The sequence below is a fragment of the Triturus cristatus genome, chromosome 4_2 (genome assembly GCF_964204655.1).
Source record: "Triturus cristatus chromosome 4_2, aTriCri1.1, whole genome shotgun sequence".
Taxonomy (NCBI): Eukaryota; Metazoa; Chordata; class Amphibia; order Caudata; family Salamandridae; genus Triturus; species Triturus cristatus.
This window is the reverse complement of record NC_140586.1, coordinates 946,020,511-946,045,153: the sequence shown is the minus strand read 5'-3', so window position 1 is coordinate 946,045,153 and position 24,643 is coordinate 946,020,511. Positions and strand designations below refer to the sequence as shown.

General features: G+C 43.3%; 1 protein-coding gene across 1 annotated transcript; it reads right to left on the bottom strand.

Annotated features, from left to right (window-relative positions):
• Positions 1-220: 220 nt before the first annotated feature.
• LOC146839043 (uncharacterized) lies at positions 221-23,306 on the bottom strand. The gene has a single exon (XM_085603061.1). It carries the CDS (start codon positions 23,304-23,306, stop codon positions 21,318-21,320), a length of 1,989 nt encoding a protein of 662 aa, XP_085459187.1. The 3' UTR covers positions 221-21,317.
• Positions 23,307-24,643: the final 1,337 nt, after the last annotated feature.

Genomic DNA, 24,643 nt, shown 5'->3' with positions numbered 1-24,643 from the left:
CATAGTATCCCTCACAATAACGCCAGGAGTCACAGTCCACACAATGTACATGCTTTGTTTCCCCTACTTCCAACCTTACATATACCCCTAATCACCTGCTCAATCCTCTACCTGCTGATGCCAATGTGGTCCTCCGTCATCCCACAGACCATATTTTTGGCCCCTTTGAAAGTGCCCATACAATAAAAATGCTGCAGTTGTAAATACATATCAACTACCATTTGTTGTGTTTGAAACATTTTATTGAATAATAAAACCTAATAAACATAAGCTGATTATTAAAGCAAAACAAAACATCAGTTGCCATACACAAAAGAGACAAAAGTAGTATATAAAAATCAACATACTGTAACACAGCAAAGTTATGTAGAGCACAATTCCTAATTTCTGGCAATCTTTAAAGTTCAACAACAAACGTTCATAAAGAACAGGAAAGGAAAGAAAGAAGGTGGGATACAGTGATTTCATTAATGTAATGCTTCCTACATATTGAAAAACAAATACTAATTATTTCCCCTTAAGCAATAAAGTCCGCACATTAAAATACTAAGAGAATAATGAACATTTCAAGTGTAATTAAAATTCAATTTGAATATTTTAACCTCCTCCGCATTATTTGACTCATGATTACAACCTGAATGCTTTGTGGAAAGGAACCACCTCATGGGGTTCAAAATCACATCTTTTCCGACAATAGGATTCAAATGATAAACTTGAATTTCAATACAATTTATTGATTTAGGCCATTTTGGAGATCAACAATTTTAAATATATACAAAATCCATACACTTTTGTAAAATTGTCGCCTAAACTTGAATTCAATCCACTTTTTGATTAAACACTTCTCATTCCAGCAAGCATCACAAGACCACTTGTTGTTATCTTCCTAATTAATGATAATGTTTCGGTGGGCACCAACAATAAATATGTTTAGAATTATACCTCCGAAAGCAAAAACATGCCATTTCTGAATTATGGTGCACAATAAAATGTAGGAGCAGAAGGGCATCTTTTGGTGTTGCATTAATGGCGTCTTTTGGTGTAGCATTCATTAAGGTTTGACCAGGCTTGAAACTAGAATCCTGAACTTTTGGACATTAAAATGTCATATTTTAAAAGAGTTCAAACAGACCCAGCACGAGCTCCGAGAAAAATAGAAGATGACTGAGTTGGACTTAGAGAAAATGTGCTGATAAGTAATCTATTGATGTAAAATACAGTGGTCAGGCAATGCTTGTGGATCTAATCTATTCAGATTTTAACTCCATAGTTTGTTCAATATATTGACTGAGCATAATACTTGGACGTCCATCTCTCAGATCAGTTCTATTACAGTTTTAGTTGCGATAACACTAATAGAGATCATTGATATATAGAATTTAAAACCATGGGTGGAATTGATCCTTAGTCTAAATCTAGATTATTGTCTGCAATAGAAGCCAGTACAAACAGATTAAATCTAAAAGGACTGAATATGTTTATTATAGTGGTTTAGAGTAAACCCAGAAGACACACATTGTTCCTGAAACTCAGAAAATGTATCTAAAGATTATGATTACATCCTATTTTATGTCCAGAGACTGCTTTAGCTGCTTTCCTGTTTAGGTGACAACATTTGCAATATATTTAACAAAACATTAAAGCTGGATGGAAGAAATTCTGTCTTTTAGTATTGTGTAAGAGTTATGTGTGATGGTTTTTATTTGTTCTGAAGCAAAACACTAACACTAAATAGGAACGTGCACCTGTTATCATTCAACTAAGTTTATTAGCAAACTTAATTTGGAGGGAATTGACAAAAATGGCCTCATGTACCAAGGGTTTTATTGTTAAAAAAATCCACTGGTTCGGTAATACACATCGTTTGCAAATGCTAAACCCCTTTTTGAAATGTACTAAGTCCATTTAACAATTCAGAATTTGGAAGGGGAATGTTAATAGTTTTCCTTCTGAATATTTAATACATCCTTAAGGTATGTATTACGTTTTGAAACCATATGTGGGCTGAAAAACAGTAACTGGAGGTAGTAACCCAAGGGGACATTTGTGAATCTGAAAGTAAAATGGGGTGCATTAAAAATAGCCTTTATTTAAAAGCAATCACAGACACAGTAGTGTGCTGACTCTACAAGCAACCACTTTTTACCAAATGGGTTATTAGTACATGAACCTCAGATTTCCTATATTGCTGAAATTTAGTTTCTAATATTTTTCTCATGTGGTGTAAATATTTGTTCCTGTTATTTTATTTCCCATTTCAATATTGTCATGAAATGTACCTATTCTTTTTGTCAAACATATTGAAATATCTTTATCACAATTTTTGGGGCATTCTTAAAAGTGTTTTCACTCTCTAACTTGAAGCTTCCTAAGAAAAATACTGACGCCAGTTCCTGGTTTCTCCTAGATCATTTAGCTTTCTCACTAAGACAAGCACAGTATTGATTTGAGAGAGGTGGTTATTGTAGTCATACGCACTGGGGTTAGTTTAGAAAAGACCAATATAGAACTTCCTTTTTCTCTTTAGAAATAATACATGCAAAAGTTTATGTTCAATAATTTCAGATAATTTACTGATAGAGATATCAGATAAAGATCCCCTAATTTCTTATACCTTGTGGTATCAAAAAACTGCTACAATTAACAGACTTCTCTTCAAGATAAATCCAGGTTTGAGAAGGTATTAAATGCTATTATCAACTTTCTGTTATTTTAACACATTTTCTCAGTGCACAGAGTATTTTCCCTACATAGATCACAACATTTCATGCACTGGTCTGTGCTTGAACGTACAATGAAGGGGTAAAAATGTATTTCTACCACAATCAAGAAACCCTTGGGTCTCTGAGGAATATTGTTGCAAATGAAGACCTAGCTCAGATGAACTATCCCTTTAAAAGGACAATTTCCCTCACCCACCATAGTTGGCCTGCTTCCTTATTGAGAATCTCCTTGCACCGTGATACAGCCCCCTCACTGAGAGGGAGGAGTTCAGGCATGTTTTGTTATAGAGAAAGGTATACTAAATACCACAATAATGAGCTCAGGGTAGTGGGGGCAGTTCAGGTTGGAACAGACGAGGTGTTGGTTCTTTGCCTCAGAAAATGGTTGTTTCCCGCATGCTGCTTTCATGCGACATAAATCCCTTCAGTGGAAGAGGCTGCTGCATTCCTGCAGATATGGCCAGATCAGTACTTGGCTGTTTCGGTTCTCCAGTGGGGCTAGAATAGGAGCTGTTAAGGGCAGGGGCTTAGCTTCCCATTGGTGCAGCAGGTGCAGTGGCACCAGGTCCCAGATGCCTAAAAGGCCCACTGAACCCTGATAACTGCTGTTTGTCACAGTTCAAACAGAGGCCTGATGGGCCCACAGAACAATGATTATTGCTGCTTTCCACAGTCCAAACAGAGGGCAGGGGTCACATTTCCTTTCTTGCCTTGGGGCCCAAGGCACACTGGCTAGGCCACCGGTTAAGGATGCAGTGGGGAAGAGTTGGCGATACAAGTGGAATATTTAAACAGCTCGACGAGGACTTCATGCCTAGTATTCATTGCAATCAAAGACTGAAGCAGGAATAGATCTCATAATATAGGAAGGCCAATGTACAAATGCAGCTCAATTAGCAGCTGCCTTTTAACTTCTCACTTATCACCTCTCCTAATTTACAGTTTTATTTTAGATGCAGACATAATTCGTGACCTATGAATATGTTTATCTATCTTTAGGTTGCAAATGTCCCACCTTTTCCATATGCAAGTATCAGACAGGTCGGGAACGCCTAATGGCTTTGAACTTGATAAAGCCACATTAATCACAGGTCTTGAAATGCAAATGGCAGCATTAGGCACGCAGAGGTGTAATCTACGCAATCTCATTATGTTCAGGGTACGGGAGGGTGTTTAGGGCATAAAGCACTTTGACAAAAACATTTCCGCCACCTTAGAAATTCAATCTTCCTTGTCCTACCCTAGTATACAAGTAGTACCACATTCTTTGTATACCTGAATTAAATAGGTACGCAAAATAGTTCCGTATTTAAAGGCCCAGTTCAGAATTACAGTGAAGGTGCACTGTCCCAGACTACACAACGGTGCAGTCTTCAGTGGGTGCTGTCATCCCACACAGGGGGTGTACACCAGATTATGCTGGAAAAAACATGTGGTGCCCCAACGTAGGCGCAGTTGTAAACCACCAGTCAGCTTACCAAGTAAAGCGTCTGGCAGCTATTATTAAACAAGGTGGCAAGTTTCCCCTGCAGGTGGTTGGGGTTTGTCACCATCCTGTCAGGTGGGGAGTGGGGGGTATACAATCAGTGCGCCTCCTGACTGCTTGTTTGCCTTTTCGACCGTGTCAATAATACAGTGCAGTCCTTGGAGGAGTAGTCAATTTGTATTCATGAAAGACACTTGTGTTGTTCAGATGTGTAATCCCCAGATGATCCCTGAACTGTTTCCAATGGGCTATTTGTACATGGTATTGAATTGTATGGTCTTATGAGCACTGTTAATAATAAAAGAAAGATTTCCCCCAAAAAAATAATAATACAGTGCAGTCGCAAAACAAAAGGTTTTCCCACATTTGAATGTGGCCATGCCCAATACAAAGGAAAGCATGCTCGCTTAGAATCTCTCCTACGTGATCCACAATACATAAAGGGCTATGGAAGTGTCTGCAGCATCTTCTGTAGAACAAACGCCAAAATGCCCATGGGACGCAGAAAGAGGGTGCACCCCGATGTTTCATTATGTACGAGGGCCTTTGGTGTTCGTCTGTACTAAGCAAGTGACAGAGTTAGTGGAGTGTTTATTGCCCTCTATGTCACTCTACTTCTAAGCACCTAATACAGCTTGTACAGTCCTTACTGTCATCTGTTCACCTACATTATGCTTAATATTAATAGTGCACAATTTAGGCGTTTGTGTCTGCCTACAACGTGGACCTGATACAAATAGCAGTACCTACAAGGTGGATGGTACAATTCAACAAGAGCCAACTTAAAACTTATCAGTATTGTATACATTATTATCAGAGACTATACTTGTCTCTTGGATACAACTTTAGAAAGGAATTTTATTAATTTTCGTACAGTTGTGTGTGTATAATAGAACAACCTACCCACCATAATTGATCTACCTATTCATCTTTTTGGGTTCTGGAGTAGCATGCTACTCGCCGAAAAGTGCTTCAACACTTTATCAGGGGAAGCAAGCGCTATATAAATGCTAACCCTTCCCTCTTCTATCCCTCCACTATCTTTTTCAACCCACCAAAATGTCCAGCTCTCAAATAAATTTTATATTTCCCTATGCTAATTCATCCCTAACCATTTTTGGATCCTGGAGTAGCGCGCTACTCGCCGAAAAAGAGCTTCAATGTTCGTCAGAGGTAGTAAGCGTTATATAAACGCAAATACATTACAATTACTGTTTACATCGGGCTGCACTAACACGAGGATAGAAGTAGAGTGGGGCTTAGAGTAGATCTGCCCAGAACGAAGCATATTACAGAAAGTCTGTGAACAGTCTATATGTTGTGCGCCTGGCAGAGAAAAACACAGCAAACAATATCTATCGAAGAGTCTATTGGCTCAGTAAAGGCTTGTATTTTTAATACAATTCATGTTCGCAAGCACAAGGATAGGAAAAAAAGCTTTCTAAATATACAAAAGAAAATTGGATGATTTTGAAAAACGCTCCGGGCCACACACATATCCCATGTAGCAGGAAGGATACACTGTGAATGCGATATCCTTTGTGGAAATGTGCACCTCTACAGGAGTTACATTTGAATGATCAAAAACATACCTCCTACCAAAAAGAAAATATTACTGGGCCAACTGGAAAGTAAATGTAAAGGAATAAATAGACACTGTATCAATACTGAAGGCATTTTCGATAAACCGGGGTTAAATATTTCAGAAGGAAACAATTCGATGAACCAGGCTACAAAAGCACAGGAATGCGGTGGGAGCCTCCAGCTCTGGCTCGGATTCCTGGAATGATGCACGCGTCGCAGGGAACAGATGCAAGGGGCACGCAGCGTTCTCGTAAACTAATTTGACTTATACGGTGCAAAAATCGAGCCGCTTTCATTATTTGGTATTAAAACGCATAGATATAGAAGACAGACCCCACGCTCCGGATCTCAAAAGATTGGATGGCATTATGAAATTTTTTGTGCAAGGTGGGATTTAAAATTAACTATGGTGCCTGCAAAACGTCAGAGGGCACGGCGTGCATGATTTGGTTCCCATAACTCCTTGCAAGAAGGAGCTCGTGAATTTGAGTCTCCACAGAGCTGCCGTGGGATCTCTGACGGGACAGTTCATCTCTCCAAACTATCACGCAATACATTTCTCCTTGGTTAATGCTCAGAAACCGGCAGACGAGGTCCATTTTTCATGGGTTTGTCGTACTCCAATCTGCCACAGCTTCCAGGCACAGGGTGATAAAAAAAACGCCTTATTAAAAGAACAAAGATCGGTCAGCAGGTGTCACAGCTTTTTGTTAAACATTGAAAAGGTCCCAAAGCAAGAGAGGGAAAGGCAGAAAAGGGGAAGGTGATAAAGAGAGACAGCAAGGAAAAATAAGCACACGCACAAGTGTGTGTTCAGAGTTTAAAGCAATTACTATAAGCCTCGCAGTGCAGGGCATGCGCGCTGGCTCAGACGAGACCTAAAAATGGTGTACGAACCAATATAAGTATAAAGAAGGGTTTTAATACACAAAACCATCCAGTGATCATATTAATCTTTATAGAGTGGTGAATTCACTGGTGGTACCTAAATGAATACATACATAAGAAATGTAAGAATGGTTTGAAAAAAATCTATGTCAGACATTTGAACAACTGTGCTAGCGTTACATTTCAAAGCTATTCAGTCCAGGACATACAAACCCGTCCGAACGGGACACAACCATATACTGTATAGTCAATGTCTATTATTCTTAGTATAGGTGAAAAATAAAATAATTTTTAGACAATAAGATTCACTACAATAACAATATACTGTAGAAAGGTTAATCCGCTGACGTCGGGAAATGTGCCTCAACTCACCGTGGCATGCGGCTCAGGATGACTCTCCGCCCTAATAAAGAATTAAAGGAAGGTGAGCATGGTAAGAAAATAAGTCTTCTGGAAGACTGTAACAGTTCTAGGCATTTCAGGACAAGTGTTAAGATAAAGTGTGCCCATGTAGATTAAAAACCGTCCAAATACTCATAGGGGGTGTCTGCAATAGTGACTGAGGTATTTTCGTACGGCTGTGAAGTCCCTAATAGGTTCCCCAAGCATGTATTCAGATGACACTAAGGTTTATCGAGACAAGCTGGCAGCATAATGGTGTTTAACACTAGGGGGAGACACGCCAAGACCGTGGAGGCAGTCGTGTGTCTGCCTTGAAGTTTGTGTATCAATGCTTTTGATGGCTCGTGCCTCATAACAGGCGTGTATTGCGGCAGGACAGGGGGAACAAAGGCAGAACCTAAAGCATTAACTTCCAAAGGAAACATGTGGTGTTATGGGGGAAAAAAAAGACTCTTAGAGCTAGTTGGCCTAACACACAAGTACAGCGTGCTTAGATTGCAGAAGCAACTGCCCCATTAAAATATGCAGCGGTAAGGCACACGATAACACTGCCTAGTTTAAACATAGATGCAGCATTCCTCAAGTTGAAAACTGCAGACGTGTTTGATGTGCACTGCAATAACAAAGCTGCGGTGCAATGGAGGACATGGGCTTAAAATAGTTGACCTCCGCATGGGTGCAGCGTGCTTTGTTTTCAAGACACAACACCTGCCAAATGTGCACTGAGAACTTTCCTACGACATGAGAGAGTGTGCTTTGAAACTTCCATATCTTTAACGCGAATGCAGCATTCTTTACGTTTTCATAACAAGAAAAAATAGAAAAGACGCACTCAATGCACAAAAGATTCAAGTTAAACAAAAAGGTAGGTTCAGAGACCCATTCCTGTATAGAAGGAACACGCTGCCTCGGTGCAGAAAAAATTACAGATATAACGAACGTAGGGTCAGAGACCCATACCTATATACGGGGAGCCAGCAATCCGTAACACCACAGCAGATGGATGACGGTGTCCAGAGTAATTGCTGTTGCTTGAATAGAGGATCCGGGGCTAGCTAAAGCCGAATTTGGTGTGTGGCTACTCACTCAGGTTGTATAATCGCATCACTCTGATGCAGTCACGTGACCACGAGTACTGGGGACATGTAGTCCCATGCCGGCAGCATGAATCTGAATGAACGCGCACTAAATGCTGAAGGCTTTCTTGCCTCTGTCATACACAGCCGCTTCTTCACATGGAATAGAATCACTAAAGACGGGCCTCCATCGAAGTTAAATGCAAATACCACGATGTATTGGCATGTGTTTTTAAAGGGTCAGCGCTGTATACCCAAGGGCAAAAAACCCATTAGGAAAATCAGCTCACCCGAAAACCAGATTGCCCATAGTATAAATGAGTGATGGGTGTCCCTTGTACTACGCATGTATCCTGTTGCAAGCGGTCAGCCCCATATGTCTAAGGGTATAGAGAGGTCAGTGCACCCGAATCAGAGTGTCCAATCTTGTATGGATAACTGTAGGATGTTTGGACCATGTCCAACGGACAATCTGTTACAGGTATCTGGTGGCGGTAATCTTCTGAGCTTATGAGAGTACAATAAAAAAAAGATACATATGAAAATATAGAAAAGAACAGGCACTGTTCCTCGCACATATTCTAAGGCACCTGGTTATCAGGAGCCATAGTTCTATATGGTTAGCCATACGTATTCTCTTGTATGTTAGGTGACCGTTGGCACTTCACCACACACCCTGAAAAATCACTCATGTGGAAAAGGTCAAGTCTAATGGGGCCCCCTCCGTCAGAGAAGGGACAACTCCCTTGTTCCTATTGCAACCAATGGAGATTTGGGACTATCCTACATGGACAAGGGAAAATGGTGTTTAGGCCCCGTCCTATCCCAATCACTGCTTTTGTTCCCATGGTTTGTCTGTGCCAATTGGGATTTCTGATATATATGTGTATCAACGATATTTTGGTCATCTGGCGAGGCGAAGATCAATCTATCACTACCTTTGGGAAATCGATTTGCAAGAACTAAGAGTGTGGCATGCCAATGACTGCTTCCACAACAACTTCAAGAAAATATTGTACTACCTTATAGTCCCTGTTAACGGCCACAAACGGAATTTTCATAAAGTAAACAATTGGTTTAATTAGTATGTATGAACACATTTCCCCATAGGCACAGAATGGGCAAAACACTTTAATGCATCTGGCCCTTAAACTTTCATGTAGACATCCTTCACAAAGGACATCTCAGAAATCAGTCTGGGCGGAGAGTGGTACAAAGGGACAGAGGCTCGGGCTAAGAAAGATTGGGAGGAGGAAAGATGGCAGGAACTCAGATTGGCTTGCTCTCTTAACCTCTTCAGTGCCCATGAGGAGATAGTCTCGTCATGGAGCACGGTTGTGCTGTGCCCATGACGAGACTATCTCGTCATGAACCCCACCCACTAGTGCAACGCCCGGCACAGGAGGGGGAAAGGGCGTGGCACTGAAGGGGTTAAGAACTCCACCAGGTTTTGGGCACTTGTAAAGTGGAGGGGAGAGAGGTCTCTGCTTCACCTCTGCAAAATAACATTTCTCCCCAGACCTGGGTTGATCATTTCTCCAATCTTTATTCAGTAACTCCTTTTAATGAGCCGGACACTGTGCTGGGGACTGTGTAAACAGCCCACTCTATAGCTGTACCTGGCCCTTTCCTTGACCTGGCCGACATCCTCGGCTCTGGATGCAATAACCAGAGGTAGAGCTTCAGGATTAGACAGCATTTCAGCTTATATCATTCTGCTAGAAAGAGATAAATTGTCTTGGTATAACCTTTCTTAACTAATGCCATTATCAGTGGTGCCCCAGTACCTGACTCTTGGAAGGGAGCGGACGTCGTCCCGATATATAAGAAGGGGGATAGATTCCATCCAGCCTATTACAGGCTGATCAGCTTGATCAACTGTGCGAATTTCTGCCCAATTGGCAGTGAGCAAGATTGAGGAATGGACTGCAGCTAAAGCCATTGTATCCCCCTTTCAGACAGGCTCTAGGAAGAAGATATCCACGATTCATCAGGTTTTCGCTTCCTTTTACTCTATTGGAGGATCGTTGTGGTTGGCAGGGCAACTTGTATGTTGCCTTCGTCGACCTTAAATCTGCTTTTGACCTGGTTCCACGAAGCAGGCTATGGCAGGTTTTGGGTGTTATGGGCCATCCCAGGAGGCTCTTGAGCCTATTGATCAGTCTACATGAGGGTTATTATGCCCAGGTTCGCTGGAGAACCCAGGGCCAGGTGACTGAACGATTAACTATCAATTAAGGGGTTCACCAGGGCTGTGCACTGGCACCCACCCAGTTTTCTTTCTATATTAATGTTGTTCATTATCTGCCCTCTTTCTCAATTGATGCACCATCCCTGGTAGGCACAAAACGAACAAGCTACTTACCTTCGGTAACAATGTATCTGTAAGACATATGTTAGTTATAGATTCCATAGCTTAGAACTGCCCAAAGGCGTCAGACTGGATCCGAAGACATTTTTACTGAGCAGTACCCCTGCGTGTCGGTAGGTGGCATTGGTCGACTCCGCGTCCGTCATCGGCGTAGTGGTGGCCGGGATGACGCAGCGGGTGTCTACTTAGACTCCGCTCCTGCGCGCCAACGTCAGTTCTGATACGACGTTCCTTGCCAGAAGCGCAGAGCCATGCAAGACACTGACCCCTGATGCACAAAACGAGGGCCCTGTAAGGGAGTCCCTATCCCTAGAAGTCAGTGTGCAGAATGGGGAGGATGGGGGGGGAGGTAAGGAGTCTATAACTAATATATGTCTTTTACAGATACATTGTTACCGAAGGTAAGTAACTTGTTCATCTGTAAGAGACTATTAGTTATAGATTCCTTCCCTTAGAATAGATAGCCCAGGAATACCAACCCCGGAGGAAATACTGGAGGACAGAACAGCCGAAAAAGCCATCTCTCCGGACTTAGCTGTCCAGGCAGTAATGCTTAGTTAACATGTGCAGGAATGCCCACCGGCTGTGTGACAGATCTCAACCAGCGGAACTCCACGCTCCCAAAGCAGTAGTGGCTGACGTCGCCCAGGTAGAGTGGGTGCGCAGTTCTACTGGAGGTTCCGTTTTAGCCAAAGAATAACAGATCTTAATGCATAGGACTGCCCGACCTTTCTTGGTGCCCACATAATCCGCTAAGAGTTGATCGTTCACTTGGAAGTCTTTAGTGCGGTCAAGGTAGAAAGACAGCGCACGTTTTGGGTGCAGACAGTGGAATCTATCCTCCTCTTTGGAAGGGTGCAGAGGCGGCGAGAAGGTGGGCAATGTGATGGTCTGACCTATGGGGAAAGAGGTAATCACTTTGGGCAGAAAAGAGGGCTTAGTACGGAGGACTACTTTGTCCGGATGGACAGCAAGAAAGGTCTGGAAGATAAGCCTGAAGCTCACTTACCCTGCGAGCAGAGGTGATGGCAAGCAAAAAAGCAGCCTTCAAAGGAGGTGAAGAGGACAATTCAATTATGTAGGGGCTCAAAGGAAGCACACATAAGATAAGTGAGGACAAGATTCAACTCCCACTGGGGCATTACGAAAGGAGAAGGAGGAAAGAGATGAGTAATGCACTTCAGAAATCTGTTAACAATAGGATTGATGGCCATGCTCAGGAGCTCGGGGTACCAGACTCTTCGTGCCCAGTCCGAAGCCACAAGAATGACTTGGGTCCAGTCGCGTTTGATCTTCTTTAGCAATTTTGGCAGAAGTTGTACAGACGGAAAGGCGTACAGGAGGCCGCAACTCCACTCGTGACGAAAAGCGTTGCCGAGCGAGAGCCGCCTTGGAAACTCCAACACGCAGAACTGCTGACATTGCGCGTTCTCTTCGGTGGTGAATAGACCTAACCAAGGCTCTCCCCACTGCTGAAAGAGACCTTGCGCCACCTTCGAGTGAAGACGCCATTCGTGATCCATCATGCACCGGCAGCAGAGTTTGTCCGCCCTGGCGTTCAGGGAAACTGCTAGGGGTTTAACCACCAGAGGTAGGCCCTGATGTTCGACCCATGTCCAAAGGAGAAGAGCCTTTTGACATAGGGTCCACGACCCGACCCTGCCCTGTTCATTGCAGTACCACATGGCGGTGGTGTTGTCCGTGAACACCTGCACCACTCTTCCTTTGACAGAAGGAAGGTTGCCTTCAGTGCAAGACTAATCGCCCGGAGCTCCAAAATGTTGATGTGGTGCCTGGACTCCGCCGGAGACCAGAGGCCTCTGATCTCCACCTTTCCCATATGGCCACCCCATCCCAGGAGTGAGGCATCCGTCACTACTGTGAACTCAGGTTGGGGAAGGGAGAGGGATCTGCCGTTGACCCAATCCTGGTTTGTGAACCACCACTGCAACTGACTTGCAGTCCCCTATGAAATCTGAACATCATCGGAAAGATTCCCCTGGTGCTGCACCCACTGGAACTTCAGGTCCCACTGCAGAGCAAGTATATGCCATCTGGCATGATCCACCAGCAGGATGCAGGAGGCCATTAGGCCCAGCAGCCTCAGGGTCATTCTCACCGAAAACCGGGATAGAGGCCGAAACATCGGTATCATAGCCCGAATATCCTGGACTTGCTGCTAGGGAGGATAGACCCAAAACTGCCCTGTGTCAGAACCACTCCGATGAAAAGGAGCTTATGGGAGGGAATCAGGTGCGACTTCAGCACGTTAACTGTGAACCTCAGCGAATGCAGGAAGTCCGTCGTAGTCTGAAGGTGGGAGACGACAGCCTGGGCGAGCCCGCCTTCAACAACCAGTCGTCGAGATAGGGGAAGACTGAAACCCTGATCTGCGCAGATGAGCTGCGACCACCGCCATCACTTTCGTGAACACTGGGGGGGCTGGTAAGGCCAAAGGGGAGCGTGGTAAACTGAAAATGCGTGTGGCCTACCGTGGACCGTAGGTAATGCCGGTGGGCAGCCAAGACGGGGCATGTGAAAGTAAGTGTTCTGCAAGTCCAACGCTACCATCAAATCTCCAAGGTCGAGGACAGACAAGACCTGAGCCAAGGTTAACATCTTGAACTTCTCCTTCCGGAGGAAGCGGTTGATGTCCCTGAGGTCTAAGATAGGACGCAGGCCTTTTTCCTTCTTGGGTACCAAGAAGTAGTGGGAGTAGCAACCACGACCTACTTCTGGCACAGGGACGTTTAATAGCTCCCTTGGCAAAGAGATCTGTAACTTCCTGGCAGAGAAGGGCGAAATGATCCTCCAACATGGGATGGAGTGTTGGTGGCATGGTGGGAGGAGTAGTCTCGAAGGGGATGGAGTAGCCCTTTCGCACTAACTGCAAAACCCGCCTGTCCGACGTAATGTTGAGCCAGTGGGAGAGGTGATGGCAGATCCTGCCACCCACTGGCAACTGGTGGCCCTGGAAGGTCGGACTAGGAAGGTTTGGAGGCTGCAACAGGGGGGGCTTTGGTTGACTGGCCCGCCCGCTAGCCCCCAGATCCATGACGCTGGGTCCCACGTCCCCGACCATGCAGTGGCTGGGTAGCTTGCACAACCCTGTGGCTCTGGGTGGAACGCAGTGGGGCACCCCTTCTGTAGCCACGAAAGGCAGACTGCATGGGGTTTGAAGTTGTTGCGAGGGCCAAGGATCGGGCCGTAGCCCTAGAGTTCTTGAAACACTCGAGCGCCTTGACACTAAACAGGCGACGGCCATCAAAAGGCATGTCCAAAAGGTTAGATTGGACATCCCCAGAGAAGCTAGACGATCTCAGCCAGGCGTAGCGTCTCAGGGCTACCGACGTGGAAACCGCTCTACCCAGCGAGGCGGCCGTATCCAGCCTACACCGGATGGTGAACTTTGCTGCGTCTCGACCCTTCAGCAACAACGCGGGTAAGCACAGCCCGGGCCTCCTCCATGCACTGTGGCAGCACCTGAGCAACCGCATCCCACACCATGTGTGTGTGTGTGTGTAACGGCCCAAGAGACATGTGGTGTTCACCGACCGCAGTCCTAAGCTGGCAGAAGAAAACATCTTCTTCATAAGATGGTCCAGCTTCTTGAATTCCCTATCTGGCAGAGCAGTAGGGAATGCGCCGTTTGAGGATGAGGCTTTGACCACCAAGCTCTCAGGGGTAGGATGTTGGGAGAGGAATAATGAGTCGGCCAGGGCCAGGTGGTGGCGTCGGGTAATCATCCTGTCCACAGAAGCTGCTGGGCTTGGACCAAGTGCCCAGAAGGATGTCAGTGAGGGCCTCATTAAAAGGCAGCAGGGGATCCAAAGAGGCTGCTGCCGGCTGAAGCACCTCAGTCAGAAGGCCAGTCCTGACAGCCACCATAGGAAGCTCGAGGCCCAAGTGTAAGAAAATAGCTCTGTATATACTGAACCAAAGTAAGGTACAGTGTGCACAATGGAAAACTTTACATTCTTTCAAATGAGGTTGCATGCACACAGAGAAATGAAAAAAGGGCAAGATCAACCACCTGCAAAGAAAGGGAAAACAAAAATGTTTGAAGCAAATTTGTACAAACCGAGTTTAAATATAGGTGCATAGAAGTCCATTGCAGTCAGGAAAAAAAACCAGAATAAGATCAGGTGACAAGGGGAAGATGAATTTCAAATACAAAGTCTGCCTTATGGTAACCGAACGGGATTCGGAAAAAGTCAGAATAAAAGTGCGGAAGGAAAGTCCGAATTCATACCAAATTCAGCCTCAGCAAAAAAGTGAAATAAATACTGAAACCTATGCACTATGCAACACTGTTTTTTTTTGTTTAAATTTGTGCACTATGCAACACTGGTAGTGCCAAAGAATGGAATTTTTTTTTAACAGTTTGCAAAAAATCCACAAAGGAGGGTGAAAACATATCAACCTCTTCAATTCACGTTCTTAGAAAAGGTTTTTAAAAACACCAAAAAAAGGAATACAGTGTAAACAGGAATACAGTGGACGCATAAGAACTAAAGATGTAAAAAGGATGAAACATGAATGTATGGGCTCAAAATCACAACAGATCCCTCCCCCCAAAACAACAAAAAATTAAATATTTGGAATTGCTTTTGGCAGAATTTGATCAAATGTAAAGCAGATGTCTCCAACCAGTCGATCGCGAGCTACCAGTAGCTCCCAGACACTACTGGATTATCTCACAGCTTTGATTTAATTTTTAAATAAGAACAAGGTCATATTTTCCTTTTAAAGTTCAGGGAAGGCTGTGATTATTTTATATTATTATCATCAGGCTGCAGCTAGCAGAGTCTAATAATGTAAATGTTAATTTTATAACAAGCGCACGATTACCAAAAAGGCATCTTGGCACTAGTGTCATTTTAAACCTGACAGTACGGGATATAAAATACCTAAACATTTGCTAAGCAGTTAGATGTGAACATTAAACTATGGGCTGAAAAGAAAAGTCTTAAGTGCCTTCCTGAACATCAATAGTTTAGGCTGACCTCAAATGATTGGATAAAGTTCCACCATATGGAGGTGGAGTAGGAGAAACGTCTTCCTCCCCAATGGACACTTTCTATTCTGGGTTCACATACCTGCCTAGTATTGCTGAACCATAGAGTACGAGAAGGGGCATATCATTTGAACATCTTGCAGGAAGCGAGGGCCAACCTGATGCAGGGCCTTAGGGGCACAGCATAAGGCTTTGAATTTAATTCTTTCCCTAATAGGCAGCCGATGGAGCTCTTAAATGGCTTCAAAGGCTGAGCAGAATTTGGGGAGGTTCTTCAGCACTCTTGCTGCCACATTTTGGACTGTTTGCAACTTATTGAGAAGACAACTGGGAGCCCATATAAAGATCAATAAAATAATCCATTTTAGGTACGACAAGAGCCAGGATAACACTTTTCCTAAGATCCATGGGATGGAAGGGCAAGATTTTCTTTTAATGTTTTAACATAAGGAAACAGGAAGAGGTTAGCTGATTGGAGTGGTCAATAAAAGTGAGTTTTGAGTCAAAGACGACTAGCCAAATTTCTAGCCTTCTGGACTGGGAGTGGAAGGGGCTTGAGACTGTGTGGCCACCAAAAGGTGTTCCAGAAGGAGGAATCCTTACCAAATAGCACTAACCCTGTTTTTTCTGCATCCAATTTTAAGAAATTCTCCTGCATCCAATTAGCAATGCTAGTCATACTCTTTCTAAAATCTTTTCCCACTTTTTCAGGTTCTGCAGTAACCGATACCACTATTTGGGTATCATTGGCATAAAAGAATGCAGAGAAACAGCAGGATCGAACTAGTTCAATTAACAGAGTGATGTATGCATTAGGCAAAGTCAGACTTATTGAAGATCCCCAAAACCCCACAAGGAAGTGAAAATGGGGCAGATGTAAAATCTTCACTCTCTGTTTGACATAAACAACCTGCTCAGTTTGAGAGCAGTACCGTTGATGCTTATACTTACTAAACGGCTTACCAAAGAGAAATGGTTAACCATATCAAATGTAGCCAAAAGATCCAATAGCAATAAGGCTGCATTAACCTCCTCTATCAACAATGGATCTGATCTCTTCAGTTACTGCGGATAAGGTCGACTCTGTACAGTAGTAGGGTCTAAATCCATGTTGAGCAGGATCCAGACAGTCCGTATTTTCAAAGAAGGTGGTGATCTCCTGATTCATGGCCTTTTCTAAAATTTTAGCAGGAAGATGAAGGACCAATTTGGATCTGTAGTTCTTTACATCTGAGGGATCGAGGGAAGAAGTCTTTAGAAATTGCAAAGTAGATACCTTTTTCCAAGCATCTGGAAAAAAGCCGGACTTGAGCACCATTGTTATAACAAAGTAAGATGAGCAGAAATGGTAGCTGAAACAGGATGGAGGGCAAGAATCTGCAGGGTTCCAAATTTCATAGTGTTGATAAGATTAGAGACTTTCTCTTCAGAAAGTGGGGTGAATGTACTCATTACCAGGAAATGGTAAGTTTGTTTATTCATCGTATGTTCCTCCACTGTATCTGTCCCTAAAGATTATCTGGTGTAATATTAAAATTCTGGAATATTTTATTTACTTTAGCAAAAAGAATTCGGCTAGTTCATCACAGCTTTTTGGCTGGGAGTTGCTACATTTTTATTACCAAAGGATAACAGTGATTTAACTGTGTTGAACTATAGGCTGTAACTCTTCCTTCAAAATGATTATTGGTGCCTACATTTTCTTTTACATTTCTTGAGTTCATAGGAGTACCATGGCGCGTAAGGCGTAGACAGATGGTTAGTCTTCAATCTAAAAGGCCCTACTTGACAAACTGTCTGGTAACAATGCGCAAGATGTTTAGCCTCAAGTAGCTCAAGATTTTCACTGATCAGAAGTAGCTCTCACTACAGAAAAGGTCGAAGACCCCTGTTGTATATATTTAATATCCCCAAAATCAAATAATTTGAAAAAACACATAAAAAACAGAACTGTGCTACAAAACAAAGAGTTTCCGTTGGGCCAGGCCTGTGAAAGGGGGCCCGTTTTCACACTTGCAATAATTGTCTAGGATAGATAGGACAGGCATGATGCAAATTGTGAAAGGGAGATGGGCACACATGTTACCTCCACCCTTTTCAAGTGGGAGTTCAAAAATATGGATCCAGCCCACAAGGTTTTGAGTTTCCCAGAAGTGTACTGAGCCTCAGACCGACCGGAGCCTTGAAGCAGCAAGAGAATTTTGTAGTTACGAGACAGCCCAAGAGCTCTAGAACAAGCAGAATCTACCCTCCACGACTCTACACAAGAACAAAAAGGAGTTAGAATAGCCTAGCCCTTTTCCATGCCACCATACCCCACAGCACTGCCACCAACCCCACCACACTAACCTTGAAAACCATAGCCCCTTTCCCCAAAACACTGCCATCATCCGTTCCCACAAAACACTGGCCCTTTCTGCTTGCCCTAAAAACACTACTCGGCTACACTGTCTGCTTCTGCCATAACACTGCCCTCTATCCTGCCACCCCCACCCAAGCTGACCCATACCCAACCATTGTCCCTATTGCCAAACACTGGCCTCTACACTCACCATTGTATCCTGAAAACACTGGACCCCACCACCAAAACATTAGTGAGATAAAGCTGGATGAGAAGGGGTGAGTGGGAGCCACCAAAGAAATGCCAGAGGCCTCAACCAGTTTCAAGCAGTGGACGGGGCACTGGCGCGTTTGGTGGGCCCCATTAGCTATATCCTGGAGGGTCTGAATGACACAATGCTCCCCAATATAATCATGCCCTGCGGGAAACAGTGGCCTAAACTCTGCCGGCGAACACAAGCTGTTCAGGATAGATGTGTTTCAGCAAAGTTTGTATTATGTTGTGACTTGGACACAGCCAATTGCTTGGGGCAGGCGATTGGCACGAGTGTGGACCTTCGGTGCATTGCCTGGATTAGGTCTATACGCTTCTCTAAAGATACCCAAGCATCGTTAATGGACAAGCTATTCGATGGCTCTCACCTTTTAAGCAAGAAAGCGGACTAGGCCCCAGACAGATTCCTTGGGTCTGTCTGCCTCCGCCACGCAATTTCATCACAAATCTCGTCCCCTTTTGGCTACAGTAGGGTTTTTCAACACTGCCAGCGCCAGACCCTGCTGCAAACACAGCAGGTCTCCCAGTTCTTTCATGGCCATGGCACACAAAGGCAAAGTCCAGGACATCAAGCCATTGAGTCAACTGTTGCTACAACTGGTGCAGCCGCAAAACCTCTTTGTGTCCTTCTAGACACTGACTCACCCTATTGTAGGCAGTATCCAACATTTTCTCCAGTGAATTAGATTATGCCAGGGGCAGACCCCTCTCCCTATTCCACCCAGACCGAATAGTGGTGACGGATGTATCACTTCTGGGATGGGAAGGCCATATGGGAGACAGAGATTAGGGAACCCTCGTCACCCGCAGAGACCCAACTCCACATCAAGTTGTTGGAGTGGGAGCATTTCACTTGGCGGTGAAGGCCTTCCTGCCCACCATCACAGGAGGGCTGGTGCAGCTTCTCACAGACAAGGCAGTCAATGACGATGGTCTCATCAGGAAGTGTCACACAAACGTGTTTGACAGCGAGCCGAGGATTCACTGGCTGCAGTTGTTTGGTCCGACGAACGAGTGCTGGAACTGCTTAGTTGAATTTGACTTCCTCCCAGGTACGCTGCCCCGAGATACAGAAGAATCCTTACTGGGTTGTATTGAATATAGTTGAGAAGCATATTGGAGAGGCTGCGATCTACCGTCCTGATGAGACCATGGTAATTAACTGGAACGGTTGAAACATTGACTATACAGGGGCTATTTCATATATATTATGTCTTCTAAGAATCGCCTTTGCTTAACTTGTATTGTACAAAAGTAATTTACAGCCCTGTTTTTGTGTACAAAATGTGGATCGGACTGTTTTATCTTCATATCACTTTCATCTTGAGCACTGCGCAGTCATCACTCAACGATTTATATTGACACTTGCTGCTGAGAATACAATTAGAATTTTTGGAAATGAAAAGGCCTCATCTGAATTCTAATCATGATAAAAATAGTGAATTCATATCTGCCCAGGGCCTGCACGTGTGATACAGACCTGTGAGATAATGAACTCATAGACCTCTGTAGTTGTTCACAGTGCGCATGGGAAGTGCTTCTATGCGTCTACGCTTGTCACTTCTGGAGCAGAATGACGTCGACACTGAGCTGCATGATGTCTCCTACTGCGTGCAGCAGGACTGCTTTAAAGTTTGAGGATCCAGTCTGGCGTGTGGGGAATATTCACAAGGTGAGGAATCTGCAGGTAAAGGAGTATCCACCAGAAAGAGCGTTACCGAAGGCAAGTAATTGGTTTGTTATATTTTCCTGCTGTTGTATATTATCTCATTCTGGGTGGTGAACTCTGCTTGCGGAGTTTTCCGTACTCCGCAGAGCTCGCATAGTTCCTAAAAACTCTGCTACATGGAGCATAGTGAGGTCTTTTTCTACGCTCGCGCTCTTCAACGTCATGTGCCGGAGCGGGGAAAATCCACCTCCTGATGAGATTTTTCCTTGTTCACGCTCGCCATGGTCTAGCTGGCGAGCAAAATCAATCACCTGGCGCAATTTCTCAAAGTGGGTCGTCGGATTTCTCAATGCGAGTGGTCGCGGCAGGTCACAATCACTCGCGTTGAGAAACCTTCCTTCGCATTAACAAAGCTGCCGCTCGAGTGGAAACAACTGCACCCACTTGCGCCGCACATGGTGCCATTCGCGATTATTTTTACAGGGCGGGACAAACACCAGGAGATCAAAATCACCACGACCGGCATGACCCTTACGCACTCCGCTGCTCGCGGAACTCCACCAGAGTTTTTTTGTCACTTCGCGGAGTTCTTCATTGAGGAACTCCGCATAGGCTTAATATTATCATGAAAATATAGATATCAGTCATATGTTAAGAAACAAGGGTGAGTAGAAACCTTTTGGGTGGAGTAAAATTTAAGACATTAATATTGTGATTTTTTGGGCAATTAGTTGATTTTTGCAAGCACTAACACTTCTCTTTGTAAAGTAAAGACCTTGAGAGTTTTGATACTCAAAATAATCCAGGCCTAAAATTTCTTTGGAAGTTGCATGAGGGCAGCCTAAGTTATCCTGCAAGAGTTTCTTGATGAATCCTATTGCAACTACAATATGTGCTCTCTCATGTAAAGTCAGGTTGTTAGAAGCTTTTCTGCAACTCCAGATATGCCTTACTTTTCACCTCGTGTGGATGCATTTCTCATGTTTAGTGAGATCTCCTTCCTGAGTTAAACGTTTCTGGCTTTCCCCTCCTGTATAAGGCTTTAGCCCAGTGTAAATTCTCTCATGTGAAATGACATTGTATTCAAGACTAAACCTTATCTGACATTCAAAACACACATAAGGTCCATTTCCCCTGTGTGAGTTCGCGCATGTCAAGTGAGAAATAATTTGTAACCAAAACTTTGCTTGCATTTCGAGCACTCATAAGGTTTTTCCCCAGAGTGGGATCTCTCATGAAGCACAACACTGTCTTTCAGATTCAAGCTTTTATGGCATAAGGATTTTCTCCAGTGTGGAGTTTCTCATGGTGAGATAGCGTTTTTCTCAGCAGCTTTTCTGGCATTCAGAGCACTCATAAGGTTTTTATCAGTATGGAGTTGCTTATGGTTAATGAGGCTGTGCCTATCAAATAAGAATTTCTGGCATTCATAACATTGGTAATGTTTTTCCCCTGTGTGCGTCTGCTCATGTAGAGTGAGATTGAGTTTAAGATTGATGCTTTTCTGGCATTCGGAGCACTGAATTATTTTGATGGCATTTTTCCTTATGGAGCTTGTAACCAACTCTACCTCTGAATCTTTTTTGACATTTAGAGCACTGATATTTTTTTTCTCCAGTGTGGATTCTCACATGTTGAGTGAGATGAGATTTTTGGCTGAAACATTTTTGGCATTCGGAGCACTGATAAGGTTTTTCCCCAGTGTGGATTCTTATATGATAAGTGAGACTGCTTTTTTCACTGAAACATTTCTGGCATTCAGAGCACTGATAAGGTTTTTCCCCAGTGTGGGTTCTTATATGATGAATGAGACTGTTTTTTCCAATGAAACATTTGTGGCATTCAGAGCACTGATAAGGTTGTTCCCCAGTGTGGGTTCTTATATGCTGAGTGAGACGTCTTTTTTCACTGAAACGTATCTGGCATTCAGAGCACTGATAAGGTTTTTCCCCAGTGTGGATTCTTATATGATGAATGAGACTGATATTTTGACTGAAACATTTTTGGCATTCAGAGCACTGATAAGGTTTTTCCCCAGTGTGGGTTCTTAAATGCTGAATGAGACTGCTTTTTTCACTGAAACATTTATCGCATTCAGAGCACTGATATCGTTTTGCCCAAGTGTGGGTCCTTGTATGTTTAGTGAGTCTCATTTTGTCACTGAAACATTTCTGGCATTCAGAGCACTGATAAGGTTTTTCCCCAGTGTGGGATCTCACATGTGCAGTTAGAAGTGATTTAAGTTTGAAATCCTTTAGGCATTCAGAGCACTGATAAGGTTTTTCCCCAGTGTGGTTTATTGTATGTAGAGAAAGACTTCTTTTGTCTCGGAAATATTTCTGGCATTCAGAGCACTGATAAGGTGTTTCCCCAGTGTGGGATTGTATATGCAGCATGAGATACCTTTTTTCACTGAAACATTTCTGGCATTCAGAGCACTGATAAGGTTTTTCCCCAGTGTGGGTTTTTATATGCACCGTGAGATGTCTTTTTTCACTGAAACATTTCTGGCATTCAGAGCACTGATAAGGTTTTTCCCCAGTGTGGGTTCTTGTATGCCGAGTGAGACAGCTTTTTTCAATGAAACATTTGTCACATTCAGTGCACTGATAACGTTTTTCCCCAGCATGGATCTTTGTATGCCGTATGAGACTACTTTTTATACTGAAACATATCTGGCATTCAGAGCACTGATAAGGTTGTTCCACAGAATGGGTTAATGCATGTCGAGAAAGACTTTGTTTGTTACAAAACCTTTCCTGGCATTCAGAGCACTGATAAGGTTTTTCCCCAGTATGGAATCTCACATGTGCAGTTAGAAGTGATTTACGTTGGAAATGTTTTGGGCATTCAGAGCACTGATAAGGGCTTTCACCAGAGTGGATTCTTGTATGTTCAGTGAGTCTGCTTTTGTAACTGAAACATTTCTGGCATTCAGAGCACTGAAAAGGTTTATCCCCAGTGTGGGTTCTTCTATGCTGAGTGAGACTGCTTTTGTCAATGAAACATTTCTGGCAATCCGTGCACTGATAAGGTTTTTCCCCAGTGTGGGTTCTTCTTGTATGCCGAGTGAGTGCGCTTTGGTCACTGAAACATTTCTGGCATTCAGAGCACTGGTAAGGTTTTTCGCCAGAGTGGGTCATTACATGTCGAGAAAGACTTTGTTTGTTACAAAACGTTTCCTGGCATTCAGAGCACTGATAAGGGTTTTCCCCAGAGTGGATTCTCATATGTTCAGTGAAATAAGATTTACGGTTGAAACTTTTTTGGCATTCAGTGCACTGGTAAGGTTTTTCCACAGAGTGGGTTAATGCATGTCGATATAGACTCGGTTTGATACTAAACCTTTTCTGGCATTCAGAGCACTCATAAGGTTTTTCCCCAGTGTGGATTCTCATATGCTCAGTGAGATAAGATTTACGGCGGAAACTTTTTTGGCATACTAAGCACTGTGAGTGGTTTTTCCCAGTGTGCATTCTGTCAAATTCTATGAGATAAGATTTATGGCTTTATCTTTTTTGGCACAGGTAATTTGTTTCCCCAACTTCGGTTATTTTGCCTCGATTGAGGCGGGTTTGAACACTGAATATGTTCTCACAGTCCGTGTTTTTATATAAGGTGTATTCCTAGAGTTAATATCTCTACGTTTAGTTTTCTCTTGCTTATATGCCACGGTAAGAGTGAACCTGATTTTAGAGTCGGGCTTGTTTAGATAATGTTCAACATTTATCTCTAAAAGAAATTGTGTGTAATCTTCTTAACACTTGAATTGAACAAAATATGTCTAGAAGCAGCCCTGTAACACCTATCGAAATGTTTCAACCAGATAATAGTCTTTAGGTAATAGCCTCTCCAGCAGCAACTTATTTTGTGACTGAAGTTTTTCTCAAATCTATTTGTATAGGTTCTTAGCAATGCAGTGATAAGAAGTTGTTAGTCTGATATTTAATGATTAAACTGATAAGTACCTTTTTGCACTGAAGTAATGGCAGTAACTGTGGACATTAGAACATGCACAGTACTATTGTGGATCATCAGTCACAGAACATCTGTTCCTTTTACCCTTTCTATGTTTGGTGTAAGGTTAAGGTTTGTAGTTCTGAAGATGAGGATTTATGTACATTAGCTATAGCGCAACGGTGCTCCTTTAATCCATTTTTATATTGAACAGTTTTACATATCACTCCTGCACAACAGATAATGTTGAGGCGATTTGCATAGAATTACAGAACAGTACACAATAAAAAGGAAACAATCTGAGATATCATGAACACAATAAAGTGGTGAATTTTTGAGGTTTTCGCAAGAGTGAGCAGAGTGGGTCGTGGTGTTCTATCCAGAGGCAGATAGTCTCAAACTTGCGTAACTGGTTAAAAACAGTTGTTGAACAAGGGTGATTTTCCAATCTTTTGGTTGTTAACGTGTCAGCTTCGGAGTCTTCTTTCAGCGTCTTTTCTTTGATGATATGCAGAAGAAACCTTTTGCTATATCTTTCTTTTATGCAGTGTGTGCTTCCTCTCTGGAATTACATGATGCTTTAGATGAACGTTATTCTGTCATGCTGAGGCAATTTGTCTTTCTGATAATATTTCAGATGAGGATGCTGTGATTGCTCTTTCTGGCATTATTTTCTGATGCTGTGTGCACAGATATGGCTTTGCTCTGGGTTAATGAAATGCAAAATTAGAGACTTCACTTACAGGTATAGTACTTTCCTCGGCACACCTAGATTTTTGGAAATTGTTTAAACGTAGAATGCTGGATGTCCTTCAGTTTTTCAAAATAATCCTTCTTATGGCACCGAAATTCAGTT